The following is a 24,539-nucleotide window of genomic DNA, read 5'->3' on the forward strand; positions in this document are numbered from 1 at the left end:
CTGTTGTAGGACTCTTCTCTTGTGGTTTTTTGGAGCAATGCCTTAGATCTGGTCAGCCTATCTTGTTGGTTTAATAAAAAATGCTGGCATCTGATGTTCGCTTTGCAATTGCTGAAGGAACTGATGCCAGCAACTAATGCTTTCCATATCAGAGCAGATATGGCCAGCAGTGTTTGTTGTTTCAATAGCCTCAGAGCAAGAGTGATCAAGGCCAGTGACACAGAGTCAACTCCCCGTCTCCCTCTCCAGGGACATAATGCCGTGTCTATATCAAGGAATATTACAGAGCCTTTTTTTTTTTTTTTTTTGGTTCTTTACAGGAGATGTGTGGGTGGGATTAATTTCAAGTCACTTTGGATATCACTGGATATCCATCTTCATCCAGAAGCTATCTAGAATAAAATAAAATGTAGCCATCTTATATAATACAGGAAGATGAACTTGCCTTTTTTGAGCCTAATGCACTTGGTCTACTTTAATCAGGTACCCTAGAAAAAGACAATGTGCATTGTCAGTGTCTCTTTCTGTGTCTCAGAGTAAGAAGGGGGTCCATGTGCAGGTTTGATGCTGCTGTCAATGCCATCTGAGGTGTTCTAGGTGGTGACCCTCACTGACACCCTGCTCCTACTCCAAAAAGTATAGTTACCCAGCAGGTCCTGTGCATCTCTGCTAGACCCATCTGACCTTCTGGCCCCCCAAACAGCAGCAGAAGCCTAAGTAACAGGAAAATGAACACAGACCTAGGTGTCTACATTTGATCAGATGAACCCCATTCACATGGTCTGTCTGAACAACCATGAGTTTAGACACAAATTTCAAGTCCTGTTGGGAAGGACTTGGTATATGGAGCACTTCCTGTGTCTGTGGTTTATGCAAACAACATAACTGCTGCAGAAATGAAGAAAGTTTTCTTCAATGAGAAGAGAGCAAGTGAGATCCATCTATCTGCCTTGGCAGAAAGGAAGGTAATGAGGAAGCATAATAGTTCTTTTACCCCTTTTGACCACTGTGTGCACTTATTCAGGTACACAAGGAGGCACAGATCACATGTGCTCCTCAGTAATGCAGACTGGTGATTTTATGGCGCAAGCACACTTGCAGCAGGATCCAGAACAGCATGTGCTCCAAGAAGGGCTGCAGAAACACCAAAGTTGGTTTGTACAAGTCCCTCATAACTGTCATGTGTGAGCATCTCAGAACATTTAATGGGTTTATCTTCATGACATTTCCATGAGATAAAAAACTATCCATGAGACGACTCCATGTTTCCCTGCCTCTTTTATTACAGTCATCTATTGCTGCAAAATTGTCAGAGATACCAGCACAAGGCCTGAAAACAGGAACACTCCAAGTGTTCAAGAAAATGCCTGAACACTTGAACTGTTCAACAGAGAACCTCTGAGCAGATTGACGTTTTAGAGAATAAACAAAAAAGGAAAGCAAAACACTACGTTACATCACACTCCATGTTATGAAATACTTCATGCTATATTTAAAAAAATAAGAAAAGAAAAATAATCTTTGAACTTTGCATTCATTTTAACACTTTTAATTTTAAAATTTGGAAAAAATCTTCTGTGTTTAGAATTCAACATGACCAGCTAGAGAAATTCATAATTTTATCAGACAAGGTTAGCGAAGTTTATGTATTTGATTACATAACTATTTTTGAGAACAGATGGATTTATGAATTACAACAGAAGAGGGATCAATCACATTTGTAATCTTTCTCAATTTTAGCAAGCATTAAAATTAAAGCTGTGGTCATATTGATTAGAACAGCAGACTCAATTGCAGTTTGATAATTGTGGCTAATGCTAAACAAATACTTTATTACATTAATCTAAACATATTGCCTGAAGTATTAGAACATACAAACTAGCCACTAAAAGTGAGGGACCAATTCATCTGTTACTCTGTTTGTACATGAATTTGCCCAGCCTCTGTCCCTCACTACAGACTGACAGACAGCTTTCTGATCAGAGAGCTGGAAGGTGCAGTCTTTTTTAATTTTTTTTTTACAAAGGGCCCTAAGTATATGCATGATTTTACTTGAGATCTGAGGAGTGCAGACTCAGTGGGATGACACAAGAATATCACACGCTGGCAGAGTAAAAAGGATGTTCTGCTGTTGCTTGTAGGAATCCACTGAGGTAAATCAGCTACTGAAAGATTTGGTTTTTCCCTGAGGATCAAAACTTGCCGAAAAGTGAGAGGAAGTAAGTAGAAATTACCTGAACTCAAATTCAATAGTTAGGAACAAAATAAATATTTCCGTTAATTTACTGTAATAGTCTTGAATACAAGATTTCCTGTAATAATTATCAACCACTAGTCAACTGTTAATAATACAAAACCCACTACTAAAAATTATCTATAAAATTTTTAAAATAAAATTTGATATTGTCAGATAAGAAAAAGGTATTTTATTTTGGCTACCTATAAAAACAGCCACAAGATCAGACATAAAGGGATCTAGGCATAGACAGCACAATTTGAGTTAATGAAGCCCTTTTTTTTCTGCTTCTCAAATTCTGGTGCCTCATGATTTAGAGATTCCAGAAGAGACATTAATATATGTATTGCATTCTTTAAAAATCATTCTTCTCATGTATCATTATGATCTTCAGCCAGATATAGAAGCCTATCATTATCTCACAAGAGACTAACTCTTTTGGAAAAAGAGTAACTATTTGAAAGATAAAGTATATCTTCAGAACTAGCAGACATATAGTTATAAAGCTATAAACACGTATCTGTCTATAGGCAGTATGATTTTTAACACTTATTAACAAAACCAAAAGATTTTAAAAGTTTTCCTTCCCACACGCAGTATTTTTTTACTTTTACAACTGAAGATTTTTAACATTTTGTCCAAGTATGAACAGAATATCATCTCAGCTCCAACCTATAATGTTTATTTATTGTCGTAGATACTTGTATCACTAAATGCAGCACTTGCATGTCAAATTCAGAGTAGAATAGGGTGATACAATGCAAATATTTCAGCCCTAAGCCAAACAGTACAATGAAAAGTAAATGAGAATTGCAGAGGACTCTCCCTGAGTCTTAGGTTACATAACTTTTTATAGAAGCAGGCAGCCATATCATAAACTAATCATGAATCATTATAACTTTTTTTAGGGCTCCTGTTTTAAGATTTTTTGCCTTTACCACTCCTTGTTCTAGAAACTCACTATTTGGTAGTTAGACACCTTTCAATCTCCAGCATCAATTTATTTATTGCCAGATTTCACTGCCCTATGCTCTCTTTTCTACCATAATCCAACTGAAACCAATGAGACTAGCCAAATCAATAAAGCAAATTGGATTTTTTTTAAGAAATTTTCTTAAACTCAACGGGTAGGCATTTAAATATTTCCCCAGCAGTGAACACCTATTCAAATTTTTTTTGACAGACTACTGGTGATTGGGCTCATGTCAAAACACAAGAATAAAGACCTAATGTGTAATACTGTGAGGGTGAAAACTTAGTAAATACAACCTCACAAAAATGAAAAGTAGAAAAAGCAAAGTTTTTAAATAATTTAGTTTCAACAAGATCCTGCCTGTTAACAAAAGAAAACCATAACAAGCACTTTGAAACACATTTCTTATTACCACATAAGATGCGTTCCACAGAGTTATGGCTGGAAGGGGCCATTAAATCATTTGTATAACACTGTATGCAGATAAACCTTCTGGCATATCCAAGATCATAAATTCATCTAATTACTGCTGCATTAAGCCTCAGCAATTTCAAATGGCTAATACACATCTCCAAGGGTGACACACAACCTTGATCAGAAATGTCAGGAAAAGGGGAATACAGCGCTGGTCTTACACGTTTGCTTGAGTTGTTAATTTAAAAAAGTACCTTAATTTTATTTTGAAGGGGCTCACCTCCATTCACTGCTTAAAAATTAAAAGAACACTATTTCCATAGCAACTTCTATGTCCAGGTGGTTTTTAGGTTTGAATCCTCCTGCAGTACAATGCCTGACTATAGAACATTTTCTGACTCTGTATTTCAATTTCATAAACTCACTATTCCACTGTTTGCATACATAAAGTTGCTTACACAGTTTTCATCATAGGTTTGCACAGGACACTCACAATTAAAAGACCAAAAGGCTTTCAATCAAGCACAAAGTGCAGTTTAACTTTCAAGTCACTGGTAATCAGTCAAGATCACTATGCTCTGACATGTACTCATTCTTCCAGGAAGTATCGTACTTGGTTGCACTAAAATGAATGCTGTTTGAATCAATTCAGTTTACAGATCACTGTATTGGACAATTTAACATAACCATTAGCTATCATTTCACCAATCTTTATTCTGTCTGCTCCCCTAAACTGCCTAACCCAATGCAAAATAGTGCAATCATTTTGTTTTCTGGGACTGGATTTTGCTACCAGACTCTTAGTCAGGCTGAGTTAGAGTTAAGAACATATGTTGCTGTTTATGGTAATATGCTATATTGTGCAAATAAGTCTAGCAGAGTTTGGCCCTCAACATGGGAAATATTATTTGCTTTTATTTTTTCAGTTGTTACACTTCTAACAAACTCACCTATATCTCTCAAATCAACAGAGAATGACAGAGTTCAGGAAAAAAGTAGATCTAACTGTCCACTTTGATTCACTGAAGCCTAGTATAACAAGCTGACACAAAACCATGCTATAACCACTGCAAAAAATATTAAAAGCATGGGTATAGGTACATATGACGATTTATTTTTTTTTAAGCCATAATTCTATCCGTTTCTGCCACTTACTTCAAGAAGAGATGCAATTTTTTTCACAATTGACAATAAATATTTAAACCAAGGAAATTTATTTCCCCTTTTCAATGATACTTTTATCTTTCTATTCCAAAACAAAAAGAGAAAACAAGAACCAACCTCCTATTGAGGGACAAAAATATTAAAATTTCCACGGAACGAGCCTCTTTTGAAAAGCAGCATGCCAGGTTTACAGTTAATATATATCACTCTCCAATGAAAAATGCATGTTAATATTCACAGAGCTCTTTGGATAGCTCAGGAAGGAGGTTACTGGCCGAAATACTGTCACTGAGTCAGCTCTAACACTTTGATTTAGAAGGATATAGTGTTTCTGAACAACTTCCTATGCAAGCCACTTCTCACAGTGCAAAGAAAGATAGAGGAGGAAAAATACCCTCACTACCAGCTAAGAGCTGAACAAACAACCACTCACTGAAAAATGTGTGATGGTGGAAGTCATTTTAGTATACTTCGGACAGTATTATAATGCATTATAACACCGAGTTCATTTGCCATTCTTTAATCAAGTACAGTTTTATGTTTTCCCAGGAAATGTTTATAGCTATTATCTGATTAGTTTTTTTCACAGGTTTTCAAAATTTACATCTTGCAGTCACGGTGGGCTGTGAATTACAGTTTGTTTTATTCTACGCTATTTCTTATGGTCTAGATATCACTGATGATTCAGTTAAATCACATCCTCCTTTACACAAAAAGCAAATCTTAGGGCATAATGGATTTCTGCATTCTAATTTTGTCAGATCATCTGCTTAAATAAGAAAGAAAAATGTCTGTAGCATTTACCTGTAAAAGGCTGGAGGAGCAGCTTCCCTCATCCCAAAGCTGCCCTGATCATTTTCAAGGTAATAGGGTACCTGTTGGCTGTGATGATGGATGAACGGCGAGAGCTGGGGTGCCGTTTGCAAGAACACCACTGGGCTTGGTGGGACACTGTTCAGTGAGTGAAATCCTGCCAGACTGCTGGACCCAAAAGATTCAGAAGTAGGAGCATAGCTGAGTGTAGTAGAACTGTAGACAGGAGCCGTAGTACCAAAATCATAGGCGGCTCCTTCTGGGTAGTTGAAAACTCCTGTCTTGTTGGTCTCCACATACATGTCGCTGAGCGATCTTTCCAGGGGAATCTTCAGCTGAGGTCTGCTCAGTGTCTCCAGTTCAGTGCCTTGAATCTGGTGCAGCAGGGTAACTCCAGAGGTTTTGGTGTGAAGGGTCATGGTCAGTACTAATGGCAGTGAGCAAGGAGCATATCTGCTTTTACTGTCAACAGCGAGATCGGCAGCTGGCAGTCCACCTAAAAAAAATACCAGAGTCTATTCTGAGGCTCAGCAGAAATCATAATAAAGCAGCACTACACAGGTATTCCTCTAATCTCATCAAGGAGGAGGATACAAACAAACGCAGAGTGAGCACTGAAAACGCACATTCTCTCTCTCTCTTCTTCCCTCCCTCTCCCTCTCTCTAACTTTTAGGAACTCCTCATCTGCACTAATATGCATTACAAGGTGCTGGCTGCAAGCCAGCAGCCTTTGCCTTGTGCCGCCGCTGGTTTAAACATCACTTCAGAAACAATTAGTTTTGGAGTTATACCAAAGAATTGTCCATCTAAATGTTACTTCATTCTTACTAATAGTTTAATTTTTCACTTCAGGGTACAGTGCTTTGCAGCAACTAACGGGAAAGAACACTTAAATCCAACCAGGAAGACTAGTCCAGTGGTCAGTCAGATTACTGCCTTTTATTTCCTCAGCAGACTCCAATCTATCTGTGCTTATCTCTCCTGTTTGATTCATTTTCATGTTTGCTAGAAATATGTAATGTGTACATTGTACTGACCCTGGGCAGGACTGTGCTGTAACAGAGATAGGGCAAAGCAAAATGTGTGTGTGTGGGTATGTGTGTGCACGCGTGTGTGTGTGTGTATGTGCACAAGTGCCTGTCTGTGTGTCTGTATGTGTCTGTGTGTTGTGTGTCTGGGTGTGTGGGGAGCAAGCCCCAGTCCATAAAGCCAGCTCACAAAATTTAAGTGTGAATGATACACATTCAGAAGAGAAGGTTTATAATATACTTTCATCAGCAACAGCAACTTGCGGTTACTAGAGTACTATAATAACATTAAAAAACAAGGAAAAGCTTTAGACTAACCTAGAAAATTATGCCTGCTTCTTTTTATTCTGTAAAATGATGAGCTAAATATCATTCACATTTTGCCACAGTTAGGAGATGGTTATTTGATTGCATGATACATAAATTGAATACAGGAAATTCTTTTTCCTAGTCTTGTGAACAAAAGTTTAGCAAACTTGAATTTTGAAATGAGACTATGAAATCAAGTAGTCTAAAATAATCAAATGGAACCGGCTTCAAAAAAACCTGACATGCTTCTCAAAGTTATATTTAGGAAAAAAAAAAAAAAAAAGGAAAAGAAATAACATAATGAAAAGGTGTGGCATGCATGCTTCTTCTTGCAATCTCATTCCATATAATTTTAACTTTGCACAAACCAGTTCTCCTGAACGAGCTAAACTAAAACCTCCAGAAGCTGTTTCAAGCTCTTCAGCTTCATTGCTGTGGTCTGTGGTTCAGTCAATGAAATAGGCTAATGTCAACCCTAAATGCATTAATATATGGGCTCCAGTTAGTGTGCTTTGAATACTAGCAAAGCCTATGCTATACTTAAACAACTCCACAGTTATTTGGCTCAACCTTCAAAAAACCCAAGAAAATTAAAAACGGAATACGCAGGTCACTAGAAGTGTAAAGAAAAGTTTTCTAAAACCAGTTTTATTTTAGAAATAATACTCTGCTTTCAGAACTTCGACTAAAATAACCAAAGTTTTTTATATTTGCAAGAATATTGTGAAGCAATATATGTTTTTACCTTCGCAGGCACAAAGCTGAGACATCAACACACGCATAACTATGCACTTGATATATTTCCTCACCCACCCAGCCACCCTCCCTACCCTGTTCAAATTTCAGATTGTAGACTTTGATCAAAGAGATAAGCTTGTTTAAATAACACTGGACTAAACATGTTCCCAGTTAAAAAAATAATAATCAGACAACCATACCCAGCAGTTCAGAAAGTCTTCGAAGAGTTATGCTGAAAGTATGCCAGACAGTGTGAGAGAAAATAAAGAGAGTGTGTGCATGTTCTTTTAGAGTGGGCGACCGTGCATGTGCAGAGACTCACAAAACAGCAAGTAAGCACAGCTCTCAGCAGCCAGGCTGCAGGGCTGCACGGGCTGAAATGAATGGCAGTCACAAGTTTAAGCCAGTCGCCCTTACACATTTCATTTTGTGCTTTGAAATGCATAAAAAAGGCATTATCTCTTAGAAAACTGCATAATCTGAGAATTAATGTGAATCTACCTGCCACAAAAAGTATCCACTTCTATAGTGTGCTACAGAATGGACTTTGAATTTTTATCTAAAGCATTCTCCAGCATGTATGCTCTGCTAAAACTAATATATTGACATGAAATAAAATGCTCCAGTGTAATAGCTATGCAGAAGATGGAAAACAGAAGTAAGCAAACAGAGTTGATTTCTGAGTGTGCCCTGTGCTTCTTACATGCAATTTTTAAGAACCTCATTAATTATTTTTGGGAGGTGGTATGTTTCCAGGGAGTCAAACATAAAAATTTTTTATCAGATGCAAATAGCATTAAACATACTGTAGGGCTAACTTGAACCACTATCACTTCTGCTGTGTACCATTTAAACTAGGGGCCCTAAGAGCAGGTCTCCACAAGCCGCAGTCCTGCCACTGAAAGGGCTCAGCAATAGGCAACTGCAGTATCCATGCAGCACACAGCCTTGTACACATCTTGAGAAAAAAAAAGTGAGTGCCACAAACAAGATCTTGGGGATTGGCTGAGAACCTCTCTGACAGCATCCTGTAATGTCTGACTTACTTTTCCTGTGGAAGAAAAGCAAGAGAGCAAGAAAGGGCAAGGGTGAGGTGGTGGGGGGTATGTCAAGACAATTCCCATTGAATTGAAGTTGAATTTTTGATTTTTGTATACTGAAAAAAAATCAGGCTTTGATTCTGTTTACTATATATGGAATTTTTAGATATAAAGAAACTATGAAATGCAACAAATTATCAGAGGGTTGTTTTCTTTCTTGTCCTGCATGGTAAAGACTGTGCTACTTGCTCCAAGATAACAAACACTGCCACTTCACTGCTTTAGAGATGGCATTAGGTGCACCCATCTGTGGACTCACTTCTCAGAAAAATGAGATCTAGATTTCTAAAGCCTGCTTAAAGGTCAGGACTTACTTCACCACTCGCTTTGATCTATTACATGTCAGATTTTACGTGCTCTACAATATGGAAATATTACAGTATGGGAATGGCTACAGGATAGAGCAATGATATTTAGTGCTATTTAGCAAGAAGTTTATGCAAAGACTTGGTTTTTCTAAATCCCACTTCATGTATGCCTTTAAAACTGTGCAGACCTCATACAGAAGGGCTTGCCTCATTCACTCTGGTTTTTGGGTTTTTTGCTACATGTAGTAACAAGAGAGAGTAAATAAAAACATTAATTGGCTGCAGCACCTTCCTTTCTAGACAGATGTGCTCAAAATGGGGAAATGTGCATTCTCAGATCTAGTTATTTCTCAACTATCGTGTATTCAGCTGCAGCCAAGCTGCTCTATGTATTTCTCTCACCTTCATGAAGATCTAATACTGTTTTGGAGTTGCTGAGCACATACTACAGGATATGCATAGATACATAAAAATGGAGAGGAACTGGTACTACAAAATCTGAAGATTTGCTAACTTGAGATGGGGTATAGATTGGGGGTTTTGCTGTATTTCTGAAGTTTGGGAGTATACAAATAAAATTTGGCTTTGATCCATCCAGATTTATGCCTGCACAGGAAGGAAAGAAAACAGCATTTAATGAATACTGAAGAAGTAGAAGGGACCAGTCCCTCCTGTGAGGGAGCACTCAGCTCACACTGAGCACTACAGACATATTAGCAAAGAAGATCAAAGCAGAAACTGCATCTTCACACATAGGGATTTTTAATGAGATTAGTTGGGATGAAACAGTGAGGACTCAGGCACTACTCTTCTCATGGAAATGAGAAATTAATAGTTTAGATAAATGAAAGTGACTGATTAAATCCTGTGTTCCCCTTTTAAAAATTTCAAGCTTTCTGTTTTTCTTTTCTAGACAGACCAGAGTTCCAGTGGTCTGGATTTTCCAGAGTGGGGAATTTACTCTGATTACACTAACAAAATATCAAATGCAGCAACATTAAATCACATTTCTGTTGCTCTGTGGTTAAACTGTCATCATTTACAACTGAAAAATATTTAGGTATGTTTCTAAATGCAAATTCTACTTACTTTGATTGACTGATGAATAGTTTGCATCTAATTTTTTTTTTTAATTTGTTGACAAATGGCAACCATGATCAGATGAAGTTAGCAGACTATGCATACTGTTTGGCTCAACTGGATCATGGGTCCAACACTTCAAAACAGGAACACAGCTTAAAAAGAAACATAAAAGTAGCCTTCTGCCCCTGATGCCAAATATTGTGGAACCAGTGATCTCAGAAACAGAAAAAAAGAAAACAGATAATTTAAAAATATAGAGGATACTATTTTAACTTCTCTAAATAACTGGAAGGAAGTTTGGGGATTTCAATGCCATTAACATCAATAATTTTCTATTGACTACAAGTCCTGAAAGGCAGTCAGAGAATGGTAGCAAAATAAGTTCATTTTATATGATTAAAAAGAAAAAAAAATAAAGGAAAAAGGAACAGTCTGGACATATTTTGCATTTTGGACAAGATAAAACAGAAGTTTGAGGGAAAAGGAGATAAACTAAAAAATACTATATAAAGTATAGTGTGCAAAAACATATACTCAAAGTATATACATGCATATATATGTATAAATTAAATATATAAATATACACAAAGGCTATTAAAATTACAGAAAAATTGAAAGACAAAGCAAAACTCCATTCTATAACAGACATTTTTCAGTGCTGGTTTTAGTAAGTATTGCAACAAAAAATGGCAAACTCAGAGCATATACTATAAATTTTCTGTAAACCTGCTGACAGTGAAAGACCATAAAGTTTGTCGCTTTGGTTCCACAGCTATAAAGATAGAAGCTTTTTTTAGCTGCTGCAATTAAAGAAGAATCTATTGTACACAACAGGAGGAACATTATGTTTTTCCAAGATTCCACAGTAACATTACAGAGAAATTATGTTGTGTTTAGTCCAGTGAGGAAACTCCTCAAGACAGACAGCTGGAGAACAGCACCATCTATCCCACTGCCTTATAAATCTTCTCTGGGGAAAAAGAAATATAAAAAAATTAAAGCTCTTGATACCACTAGGCAAATGAGGCATGCTTAAAAACTCCTTATGGTCTAAGGAGAGATAAGTGCTTCATGCTGTTAGAGGAGGCTTCAAACATTTAAAGTTTTATAAGTTGATACAAAGATGTATACTTCTTTTTTCCCCTACTCCAAAAAACTCACTATAACTAGCCATGGCACCAAAGTGCTACACCTAAGATTCCTAACCTTAAATTTTTGATTTAGGTTGGTCTTCCTGACAAAAGGGGAGTTTCTGCTTTCACATGTCAAATGTAGGTAAAGGCTTTGAAAAAAAATTGGTCCAAATAGTTCTTATTGCAAATGGGGAATGCAATTTTTCCACACATCTGTTTATTAGTTTACAGCATTTAAATATGCCTTCAATTTTACCTGTAATTTGTATGAATGACTTATTACATACTCAGAAATTATCTGTGCAAAGACAAGAAATATTAGGGTAGGATATCAGCATATCTTTTTGGTTAAGTATTCTGACATTTCAAATGTTAAGATTTTGTTTACATCTATTTATGACACTGTAAGATTTTCGCCATTCAACTGGAAATTTTGTGTGTCAGTGATGAGCTCAGTGATACTAATTTGGAAATATCTGAGTCAATTGGAAGGAAATTATTTGCTTTTCCCTCCTTAGAGATTTCTAGAAACCCTTTTTTAAAACAAGAAACCCTTTTGCTGCAGCAAATAAGGAGTCTGGAGCAGGATCTCCGAATCTGGCAGGGAGCTGAAACTGTGTATTACAGAGTTGCCTTTTGCTATTCCTCTGAAACTCCTTCCACCTTTGGCCAATTTTTCTACCCTTGGAAAAAATTGCAAGTTTTTAAGAGTGATGATTTCTAAAAGCTCCTTCCTGGCTGAGTCTGCTCTCCCCTCTTTCAGATCTTAGTCCTGACTCTACTGGGCATGAAATTCACCAAAAGAATGAATGACATGCTAGAGTCCAAACTAGTATAAACACAGAATGTTTTCCCCTGTCATTACTCTTCTGGGGCAGAGTAATAGTCTGGGATTAGGTGCAGATTATTGTGTCAGTTTCAAGACGGAATTTCAGTCCCCAGATGTACAGACTGAATTTCCTGAAACCAAAATGAAGCACCATAACCCTTTTCAATTCAGCACTAGAAAACAACATCTTAAAACATACCCTTTTCTAAATGAGTAGAAGACATCCTGTACTATAACTAGCTTATGCATTTTTTTTGTTTTTTGTACCTCAAAGATGGGAGAGTACAAAATTAAATAATTCTGCTTGACTCATACCAAATAAATGGCTTACTACATCTGTAAAATGGGCCAAAATACCTGAGTACTCTGGACAAACTCAAAAGATACTAGCAAATACTGATATTTCAAAGATTTAGTAGATGTTTTCATGGGTGCAGAAAGACAGAAGCAAAAAAGAACATTTCTCTGCTTTCCTACACAAAATGTTAACTACTTGTGAACAAGGATGTTCATTGGTAGAAAAGCAATGATACCTTGATTTAAGATTAAGTAAAATTCTATGCTTAATAACAAACACAACATCCTAAAAGTATATTTCTCATAGATCTAGCTTTATGTAAAAACCAGAATGAGCTGGGAAAAGCAAAGTGTTAGCTTAGTATCCCACGTTTAGAGAAAAATGGAACGGACTGACTGACCACCATGATCACTAGCGTTAGTCTAGCAAGAAAACTATTTTTTGGATGTCTTGCAATTGGCTTAAGGGAGAGGCATCTTCAAAATGATCAAATATCCCCATGCCTGAGCTCCTAAACACAGTCAGAAATAAGATACCTGCTTAAATTCATTTATGTGGTGAACCTCATAAACAAAACTCACAAGTTTTGTTTATGAGATTAAAGAAATGAAAGCGGGTCCAGATTCCCCTGTTGAGCCTTCGTCTCCTTAAGCATATCAACATTCCCACCCAGACTGGTGTCATCTGCAAACTGACTGAGAGGGCAATAAGTTTGTCCAGATCAACAATAAGGATGTTGAACAGGACCAGCACCAATACTGAATGTTGAGGAGCAGCACTTGTGAGCTGTAGCAGCTGGGTGTGGCTGTATTTATAGAAATATCTTTAACTCTCATTTATGTCAGTAGACAAAACTCTGCTTGGGCTTCGACCCTTCCAATTTCCTCCCTGTATACCCTCATGACATCCGCGTAGTCCTCCTAAGCTCCAGAGATCCCAATATGGTCAGGATATATAAGGATGGGCTCAGGCAGCAGGGCCTTCTTGTCTTGTAAGCAACAAAGACACAGTAATACTTTACTGCTATCTACAACCATCTGAGTAGAGGATACAGAGAAAATAGAGAGACAAACATGTCTTGGAGGCGCGACAGTCCAAGGGGCAACAGGACACAATGTGGACTATGGGAAATTCTGATTCAATATTAACTATGACTTTTCCCATTAGAAATTATATAATACTGGAATGTACTATCCAGAGATGCTGGAACTCCTCTGAGGATGAGACTCAACTTTGAGTTCAAGGCTCAAATGGACAAGTCCCTGAGTAGCCTGATTTAGGCCTTCTTTGAGCAGGGGTTTGGACTAGACGGTACTCTGATATCCCTTCAAAATTAGTTCCATGATTCTATGTGTCTAATACACAGATCTGCACCAAAATACTCACAAGAGATTAATTACCTTGGTGATGATGGTCTATTTCCCCATTTTCCACATACACCTCATTTCTAGGTCTTGCATGATTCATGAGTTATAAAGGAAAAAAATTCTACTGGTCTCACTGTATCTTCTCAGCATTTCTGTAACCTACTCCAGTCACTATCCAAAACATCTTAGCTGCCCACTGCCTTAACAACAGGCCCTGTTCTCAGTAGTCAATAGCAGACTTATGTTTGAACACTCACTAAGAACATTGGAGATAAATAATCAGCCGTCTTTTGTGGTTTCCACAAAACAAAACCAGCTGCCTTTTTTGATGCAGATAACTATCTCCACCAAAAGACTTGTTCTGAAGTGTCATTAGTTTCTTCACTCTTTTCTCTTCAGTAATGGTATTCAAATACACTAAATCTGACTTTAACATTTACACAGTCACATTTCCTCCCTAGAAGCAGCACTTCCAGTCGAAAGGTGATGAGGTTCCTTGTGATGAGGCTAACCTTGTCACCTCAAGCAGTTTCACTTATTGTGACCCTGAGGCCAAGAATACTCTTCACCCAAATTACTTGGAAAAGTTTGTTGTTTTCAGCATCCCATTTTTATCTACCAGACATTGGTAGCAAAAGTTCCTCACTTTCTGGGCATCTCCTGGTAAATGGATTTACTTTATTTACTCCCCTAATCACTGTCAATCAATCTCTGCTATTGCAGCATGCCTACATGTACCTGGAAATAATCTGCAGACAGCACATCAAGTCCTCTTGTATGTCTCAAGTTCTCCCTGTCTACTTAGAGATTATCACAGAGGCCCTGGATGGTTGCCAATGCCACACAAGGAAGGTATCTCAGTTTACCTTTGGGCCTGTTCTCACAGATCTAAAGTCCAAGAGGAAAAGTCCACAAGGAGTATCAGTTGTTGAACTAATCCATGCTGCTATACATGTTTCTGTATTCTCTCCTTGATGTCAAAAACAGACTTGTTATTGCCCCTACCAGACCAGACACAGCTACTGCCACACCTGAGTGGTTCATTGCTGCCATTAGTCATCTCTCTGGACCATACTGTAGAAAAACACAGTCAGACAGCAAGTGCTCATTAAAAATTGCCATGTCTAGCAGGGAAGGTACTGGCTGCAATGGTCCTGTGAAGACCACAAGCAAAGCAGCAAATCCAATATTATAGAGATAAAAGTATGGTAGATGTTGTAGGGGAAAATGGAATGAGTTAATTCAACAAGCCTCTGTAGCCTGAACATGTGTTGTCTGCTCTGGTCTACTTCTCAACATTTTCTATCACCAGTTAAGAAAATATTTCTCAATTCTAACAAAAATTCAGACCTTGTACAAAAGAAGTCTCAATAAGAGGTTCCCTCAGAAGACACAATTCCATTTAAATAGCAGAAATGTATCATCTATATTAGAAGATGTATTTTGAAGCTAATTTGTGGCTTCTTCCACAACAGACATAGCAAAGACATGGCACGACCAGAAAGATCTTGAAATGAATCCTTATAAAGTATTTTCTGATACGTTTACTTTTTTTTTTTTAACTGATAGGGACTGTATTAAATATATAGTCCTAAGTAAGTCTGTGCTATGTATCATCCATTGTCATTTGAATCAGTTGTTGACTCCAGGGAAACTGATCATGATGAGCTAAATTATGAGTTTAAGTGCTTTCCTGGATCAAGGCCTAAGTCTGATCCTCACATAGACATCATCTTCAGCTATCAGAGAAATTCAAAATCAGCAGAGGATATATCTCATTTTTTGGGAATGTCTTGCAAGCTTTATATAATTCCGGTTCTGTGATATAACATATTCTCCTTACTCCAGAGAAGAAATTTTGAAACAGCCTAACAAGCCTAAAAGAACGGTCAATGGAATCTGAACAAAAAACCAACGCAAAACATTCAGTTCTATTGTGATTGTTAGTTGTACTCAGGAGCACCTAAGATCACCATCAGAAATTAGGTTCTCATTGTGCTAAGTACAAGGTATGCTTAGAACAAAGAATGTTTACTCAATAGCCCAGATTTAAATATATCTGTGACTAAATGCAGCACACTTAAAGAACAAATGTCTCCATTTCTCCATAAAATCAAATGGACCTGCTTCTGTTTTGAAGTCACATTGTTTAATAACACAGGTCTGTTTTCTAAACTCCGAATATAAAATCATTTGATCAAGCTATCAAACAATTCAACGTTTGAAAATACAAGAAACCTGTACAGAACTGATGAATTAGCACTAGCAACAATTGTTAAAAAAATAATCAGGGAGCAACAAAGAGAGCAATCACAAATGACACTCACAAAGTAAGCATAATGCAACTGAAGCCTCAACACAGCTACAGCTGTTTAAGTGTCCTGTTCTTGCCAGAACAATCATGAGCAACAGCAAACTTCACCAATAAATAAATAAATAAAAAATAAATAAATAAATAAATAAATAAATAAATAAATAAATAAATAAATAAATAAATAAAAATTAAAATAAAAATAAATCTAGTATTGGAGAAAACTAGGTCTCTTGTTGGAGAAAACTTTCTAAATCTATGCTTCTGTAGAAAGACAAAAATGCATTGTCATCTGTCAAGCGGAACAAATAGGACCTTAGTGATTCAGTAACAGTTGCACTCTCTTGGCAGATATTAGCTTGTTTAAGGCAGGGAAGATCAAAGAAAGTAACTAGATGCCAACAGACGGGGAAAAAAAGGTCAAAGTTATTTATTATTTCAGCATTCCCCTATCTTTATTTGTTCTTCCACCATTTTCATTGTTTTGTGTAACAAGATGGAGGTCTTTCTGAAACACAGCCATCAGTAATTTAATGAAATGGTTCTTTTGCAATACAGGCTCTTCTATAAGTTCAGAAGTCCATCAGATCAACAGATTTCCTATCCATAAGGGGTGAGGGAAATAGTCAGTTCCACATACTCATTTAGCACAATGGTCTACAAGCCACAGAAATTATTATTTATTAATTACAAAGCCAAAAAGAAGGAACAAAAATCATTGGCATTAGAAATACCAAATTTAGGAATATGGATATTTGATTTGATGTCAAATTATAGGAAAACCAGAGTTAATATTAACTAGTAGTCATTTTTCCAGGGAATTGGGGTTACAGTTGCAAAAGCCTTAAGAGCAGCAAACACTGCTGTCCAGGGACCTCCTACACCTGTGGTAAATTGAGTTTTTCAGCAACTTTTTTGTCCCTGGAGAAATACTAATAAATCTAATTCTTACTGGGCAACTAGGAGAAAGAGTCATTCCTAGTAATTCTAAAATAGATCTTCCACAGTCAGAACCTCAGCAATGCATCACTTGTGCAACATGATAGAGAGAAAGGGCAGATCTGTACTGTGGAGAGACAACTGATACAGAGACTTCCATGCCATCTTTACCTGACTCAGCACTGAAATGTGAAGAAACACTGCTGCTAGGAAGGTGCCATGCTCTGGATTATTAACCCCTGTCTCACAAGACAGCATATTGCTAGTACAGTTACACTGCCTTCTACACCACGTTACTACAGTAAATTCATGAATACAAGCCGCACTGAGTATAAGCCGTATCTCTGGGTGTTGGCAAATATTTAGTTTTTTGTCCATAAATAAGCCGCACCTGAATATAAGCCGCTCTGTCGTTCGCAGCGAGGACCCGCGTGCAACAAAGTTGCCAAATAGTAACAGAATGGTGGCAGGGCAGGGTTTACTGGCTCAGCTAAGGCTGTGCAGGCTCGGCCCGCTAGGGGTTGCTGATGGGGCCAGGTAGCCCAGCCCGGCGCTGCCGCTCAGCGGGGCCACTGGGGGCGAGCCACCGCTGCCACTGGGCTCGGTCACCACGGCCCGGCGCTGCCCTGTGGTGGCAGGCAGGGACGGAGCACCCCGCCGCCTCCCAGAGCCGCGGCAATGGTGGCGCGGGGCCCCCCCATCTCTTCCCCGGGCTGCGGCAGAGGAGGGAAGGAAAGAGCTCTCCCACCTCTCTCCCCGCCCCCCGTGCTGCCTGCAGGGAGCCAGGTTCCACCCGCGGTGCAACAGAGTAGCAATTTGTAACAATCGCAAAATGCCGACTTTGCAGCAGCTCGCCTCGGCACTCTGGCTGGCACTTCTGAGGTTGTAAATGTCAGAAAATTATTCACATATTAGCCACTCCTGAGTATTAGCCACATTTCCGGTTTAGGAGCAAAATCTTAGTCAAATTGGTGCGGCTTGTATTCGTGAAATTACTGTAATTGCCAACAACTAATTCAGGTAGTGATGTTGCACAATTCTTTCTACCACACTCCTTCAAATAGCATGGGTATGCTTAGAAAGCCCTCTTGATAAAAATTAGAAATACTCTGTAGGGTAGACTCTATTGATTCATCTCCTTTGAGTACAAATAGTCCTGGCATCATTAGAGCTGCAGGGACTGGTGACACACTACAGAATCGATGTGGGGACATCGTTACCCCAGGAAGTTAGCATGCAGACGCCAGCACCACCCACCTTCATCAGGGGTGGCTGAGAAATGAAGAGGTGACAATGAAGATGTTGAAAGCATCTTCCTCAGTGAAGTACTGCCTTTAATGAGCAACGGGTCAGTAAAGCTCAAGGTTGTTTTTAACCTAGTGAAAATAGGAAGGACCTGCAGATTCTCTGCAATTGTACTATAAACTGTTGTAATATTTCATGAGATAAGTTTGGCATGTGTCAAACAGCACTACCCCAAAATATTCCTGAGCTGGAGACATTAAAAAATTACAGAACCATTACTACTATTTAGTTTGCATCTATCCACTGCTTTGTGGAAAGTATTAGCACAGATGCAAGCTACTCCAGGACAATTGGTCCAGCTCCCTAGGAATCATCTTGGGTGCATATGATTTATGTTTATAGCTAAAGGTCCTGGGGTTTAGGTTTGATCCAAAAGACTGGTTTGCAATCTGCTTGTTAGATGACAAAGTTCAAGAGCAATGCAGACTGCTGGAGCCTGGGCATGCCTCACTCCCAGCAGCTTCAGCATGACTTGATTATACACAGGGAGTTGTTGGGCACTTCTGACCTGAAATGATCAGGGGAGCATTTGGAAGGCACATAGGAAACACATGCCTGCTTCAGTGTTCAGGGAATTCACCTTCCTGAAAGACAGTCAGTCTTTCATGCTTCTAGGGTTTTAAAAAAATAATTTTGCCATACAGCTCAAGTGATTTAGCAGTGAACTGTTTGTCAAAAGTGGTCATATCATTCCTCCTGCCTTTTCATTCCTGCATCTTTCATGCTTCCAGTCTGGAGACTGACGTTAGCAAAATGTTCCTGTTGTTTTTGAAAGGTATCACACTGGTGCAGCTCTTGAGCTGAATTAGGAGAAACTGCAGGAGCACATGGAAAATGAAGAGGGAGACCACCTTGTTCAGTAGCAGGAAGCCCTTAGATTAATTTAACAGTGCACTCGATGAGCCAAAGCAGAAAGATTTTAAACTCTCAAAGGGATGTGTACACCCCACATTCACACAAACTGAATCAAATACACCATGGGCGACATATACCTTTTACACAATTTATTTATATTCTATTACCAATATTATACTACGCTGTCTGTCCTTAATTGATAATTTTGTTTTATCTAAAGATTAATTGTTTGCAAAAGGCTTAATATGAAGCAGTATTTTGCTTTTCAAAAGTTTTTGCGAGAAGGTTCAGTTCACTTTTTTACACATTTTTATGCAAAAAAAAATGTAAAAATGAGCTACTTATGAGGAACTTCTGCATATTAGTGATTAGCCAATGTCGAAAAATAATATAAATAAGTACTACTAAAATTACGGCTCTATTTCACAATAACACTGAGTCCTGATTTCTTTTAATAGAAGAGAAATATTTATTATATAATTATTTTAAGTTAATTTCAATACCTGTGACAGATCAAAAACTGTTTATCCATAATATTAATATTAAGAATTTTTCTTAAAGGTGATTTCATGTAGGTTTTAACAGATTGCTGGAGACAAAATACTAGGGTTAGTAGTTCAGCACTTTGCTTCACTATGGCAGCAATCCCTGGATGCCTATGTTTCCTTTTGTCAGAGGAAGTTGGATATGAGTAGATCAAATTACAAGAATACCTACTATTATTCATACTATCATTGAAAGCCTACATCTGCTACTGAAGAATAAAAATGCTTGTCCTTGCTTTCCACCCTCATGTGGTTACTGCTCATTAACCAGAAGAGTTCTATAGCTGTAATATGAACTTCAGCCTGCAAAATCTGCACTGTACAGAAAGCACATACTTAGTACCCATGACTAATCACAAATCCCTCCACATTTCAATCTTCAGATATTAAAAAGCACTGGGATGTATCCACTTATGTAATCTGTATGCTGACTCCTAGTATACCTCAGCAAAATATTTGGAGGCAGAAGTTACTATTTCCATTCAAAATTTTATCTTTCAATATTCATAGTTCTAGTTGAGATAAAAATTTGTGTCTTACAAATATTTCAGAGAGTCAATTTTGAAAGACTGATCTCCACTGAATATCTGTGTATGGTTGTGAAATATATTTACTGAAAAAAGCAACTGAGGGCAAATATTGGATAGGTATTTCTCTCATACCGTAAATCAGTTTTAGAATCGAAACAGTAGTTAAATTCATTCCTATTGTGTAATTTGACTATACTTAACAACACTGCTGCAGTTTCAAGTCAAGTGTAGATGTCATGTGTGTTTAAAGACTGCACTGGCTTGTCAGGAAGTATTTTGGGAAATGTATAAAAATGGTTGTTTATCAGTCCACAATGTACGTTGAGCACTGATGACTTGTAAATATATCTCCAACTTCATTTCCAGCATCCAATTTTACCAGTGGGAATTCTTGTTTAATGATTTCAGACACAGCTTATTTTCCCAGGCATTTCAGCCCACTTTCCCTATAAAGTATTCTTAACTTGCTGTTCATTGTTCATTATCAAATAACATAAAAAATACTCTTATGTAAAAAATAAAAGCCCTATTAAAAATCTAGACCTTCTCTGTGGCAAAACAAATATATGTTGAATGCAGATGGCTGCTTATTTTGGCTGAGGTGTCCAGACTGCATAAAACCTCCCTTGATAAAACTGAGTGAAATTTGTCAATACTTGAAAAGTAACTCACAAACCTGCATGATGAGCATGACTGCATCCTCACTTAAATCAGTGAATAAATAATCCATACAAAATTATTTTCAACAATGCTATATAAACATAATATTCTCATTAAAAAAGGTGTGGAGGGGTTAGGGAATCCAGTGCAAGGTTGTATTACTTCGCCCTGTATCTGCTTTGAAATGTTGATTCTGAGGAAATACAGGAGTAAATGCTCTTACACAGCCTCACTGACAGAATTAGCAGTTGATTTTTAACTCACTGATTACTTGCATTCTGAATTCAAGGGAAAAAAACACCATAAAAGACACTGTAGCAGCAATGTTTGAACTCCAGCAAAGTTGAACAGTTTTTATTTTGTCAGGTGCACAGTTTCTGCTTTGAAGGGTTAAACTGTCATTTATTTTAAACTCCCAGACATTGTCAGTAACCACTGATGCCATAACACTTCTATCTGATACCTTTCACTCTCATAGATGGAAGTCCATTAAGAATAATCTTAACCATTTAAAACACATTCTTGGTATTTTTGCTCATTTTACAGAGCAGCAACAAAATGTATTCACCTGCACTTCATGCTCTCTTCCTTTAATAGATACAGCAACTTCACAACCATATTTAGCAATAACCAGGCTTTCTATCAAAAACCATCCAATTTCAAGAAAATATTTAGAGGCAAGAAGTACCTCATCCTATATAATTTTATTTATTTCTATCTAAATATGTTAAAAAGCATTAACATGGAGTTTGCCTTAAAAAAATTACAGCTGCAAACACTGTAATAAATAAACCAGGATCTGAAACACAGTTAGCACTCTGTAAAAATACTGATTTTGGGCAAAGCCTTCAAACATAATAATATTTTTCTAAAACATCCCAGATATACTGATCTTGCAGTAGCATTTTCAAAAGAAAATATCTGACCTACACAAGATATGGGACACAAGCAGTGGAGCTATCTACTTCATATTTTAGATATGTTACTTAATAGCTTCACATCACCAGCTTCCTTTCTCCTAATCCAAAGTAGCTCCATTAAAACATCCTTCCTGACTGAAACTACAACACCACAGACTTGAAGAATATTCTTAAGTAAAGTTTCATAAGCTCATGTTGCTTAAAAATGTAAGTTCTAAAGAAGCAATCAAAAGAGATCACCGTGAACAATCCAAGTATGAAAATTCAGATACTATAATCTTATCTCAAAGAAATGGAAGTGCCTGTAACATCACTGAAGCCACCCTCTAGAAGAAGAGGTAAATTCCTTCCAGGCAAAAATGTAACAAGAATGTTCATAAAAATTGAGGCCTCCCAGAAGCTGAAGGCTTGAAAATCCTGCCAAGGTCATCATCTCTTCAAATAAACAGCAAGATGCATATCTGCAGCTAAGTGGTTGGCAATGCTTGTGACTGCATCATCTCATTTACTTTCCAGAATCTTTGAATTCCACATGAATTCCTTTCCTAATTCTACCTATGTACTCAGATCTTGCTCTATTTACAGACTGGCCCTACTTACTTACATATTACGCCTACAGAAAAATTAATCAATTGTATAACTTTCATTTTAAGGAACACCAGAGGTCAGAATTATTAGATGTGAACAAAGAGTCACAAAACAACACACCATTTTTGTATGTTTAAGATATCTAGAGCACTTTGAACATATGAAAATATTGTTCGATAGAATTAAATTTTCCACATCTAAATATATGCAAACAAAATTTATATTTTCTTCAATTCTGAATCAGTTTAAATTATCAAAGAGAAACTTCTGAATCTTTTGGCTTTGCTACATCAGTGTCTTATACTGACAAGAAATGTGAAGGAATAAGTGAGGAGAGCCAGACTGCACAAATGTCTTAATCAGCATGTGTTAGAGCAACAGTTAAGCCAATCTGTAAAAATTTTATTTTATTCACTTCCACATATTCTTGAAAAAATTTCCAAATATTATGCAGGTCAGGTCAGCAGTCCTTGTTTTTGGGACTACAGAAATTCCTTCAGATGCACACAAAAAACCAAACCAAAACAAAACAAAAAAATTCAAATCCATCACTTCTATATAACTTCTACCTCATATGAATTAAAATCAGATTTAGTAAAGATGAAGTCATCATAACATCTATCTGCATTTTTTAAAAAATATATCTATAGTAACACAAGTATTTTTAAAAATGCTATGGTTTCTGGAATAGATGTATCTGTTATTAGCTTTCCAAACAGAAATTGTTTTCTTCTTGCATTATCAACACAACTTATTTTTAAAAAAGCAAATTCTAATAATATTAAAATTGAAATTTGACATGGAGTCCTTTTCTATGGCATTGCATATTAATAAATCAAAAGCAAATAAAATCATTAATTTTCCTTTTCAAATCTACTGTCAGTGTTTTGCATTCTATTATTCACCAAGTCATGTTTTATTTGGAGACTTACTGATCATCTACAGCTGACTGAAAAACTTATCCAAAACAAACTACAAGAAAATTTAATCACTCTACCAGTTTTCCAAAATGAAAAAAAAGCACTGTTTTGGGGACACCAAGGAGGCTCAGATCTGCTGACCTTGCATAACTCAAATGCACTATATGAAGGCATGAAAAAAGATGACAGACAAAGCTAGTACAGTAATTTCATGACCATAAGGCGCACCGGACTATAAGGCGCACTCCCCTGGAGTCGGTAAAATTCGCAACTTTGTAGATCAGATAAGGTGCACTGGACTATAAGGCACATTTTTCTTTGCAGCGAGGCTCCGCCCCCAGCTCCCCCCGCACGGTTGCTGGCCGAGGCCCCGCCTCAACCCGGCAGTCATGGGCCCCTGGGCCCGCCTCCACTCAGCAGGGGCGGTGCCGTGGGCCCCTGGGCCCACCTCCAGCCGGCTGCCGTGGCACTGCCGGCTCCCCCCACGCTCACAGCTCACACTTTCGGTTTGACAAATTTTGCAACTTTGTACATCAGATAAGGCGCACTGGACTATAAGGCGCACTTCCGTGTTCAAGGGAAAATTTTAGTCAAAAGGGTGCACCTTATAGTCATGAAATTACTGTACTTTGTGGGAAATTAAATCATTGGTTGGTTGAAAACAGATGCGTATATTTGAAATCTTTACTCAATAAAGTTGTTTAAATTGGTGTTAGAAACAGAGATAGATAGAAGCAGAACAGACTGAAAGTTAACTGGATGAGAAGTGAAGATATAGCGGTGCAGATGCAGACTCCCTGCAGCCATGTAATATTTTCTTCAGCAACGGCAGCTACAAATGGATGTTCAGGGAATGGAAAGAACAGTGTATGTGATATTTCTCCTATATATTCTCCTAGCTTCTATTTTCTGCTCTCAAGAAATGCTGAGCCTAATCCAGTTATCTATTCAACAATCCTCAATGGAACTATCTTCCAAGTTGTTTTCATTTTCCCTTCAACTTGCACAAACTGTTTCTATCCATAACAACCTTCATCAGAGAATCTTACAAATGCCTGCTATGTAGGAAATTACTTCCTTTTGCTTGTTCTGAACAAGGTTTCTTGAAGTTTCACTGAGTGGTCTAGGCATCATTCTCCTTTCAGAATTACATCTTAACACTTGGTCCCTAT

The 24,539-nt window shown here is 37.5% G+C and overlaps 1 protein-coding gene across 1 annotated transcript in view; it reads right to left on the bottom strand.

The window, feature by feature from the left end:
- The window catches only part of ESR1 (estrogen receptor 1), a 164,523-nt gene that overhangs the window by 105,210 nt on the left and 34,774 nt on the right, over nt 1-24,539 (bottom strand). The window contains 1 exon segment of the mRNA XM_033056279.1: nt 5,592-6,096. Coding sequence (XP_032912170.1) covers nt 5,592-6,096 — 505 coding nt within the window.

Source organism: Catharus ustulatus, chromosome 3 (assembly GCF_009819885.2).
Source record: "Catharus ustulatus isolate bCatUst1 chromosome 3, bCatUst1.pri.v2, whole genome shotgun sequence".
Lineage (NCBI taxonomy): Eukaryota > Metazoa > Chordata > Aves > Passeriformes > Turdidae > Catharus > Catharus ustulatus.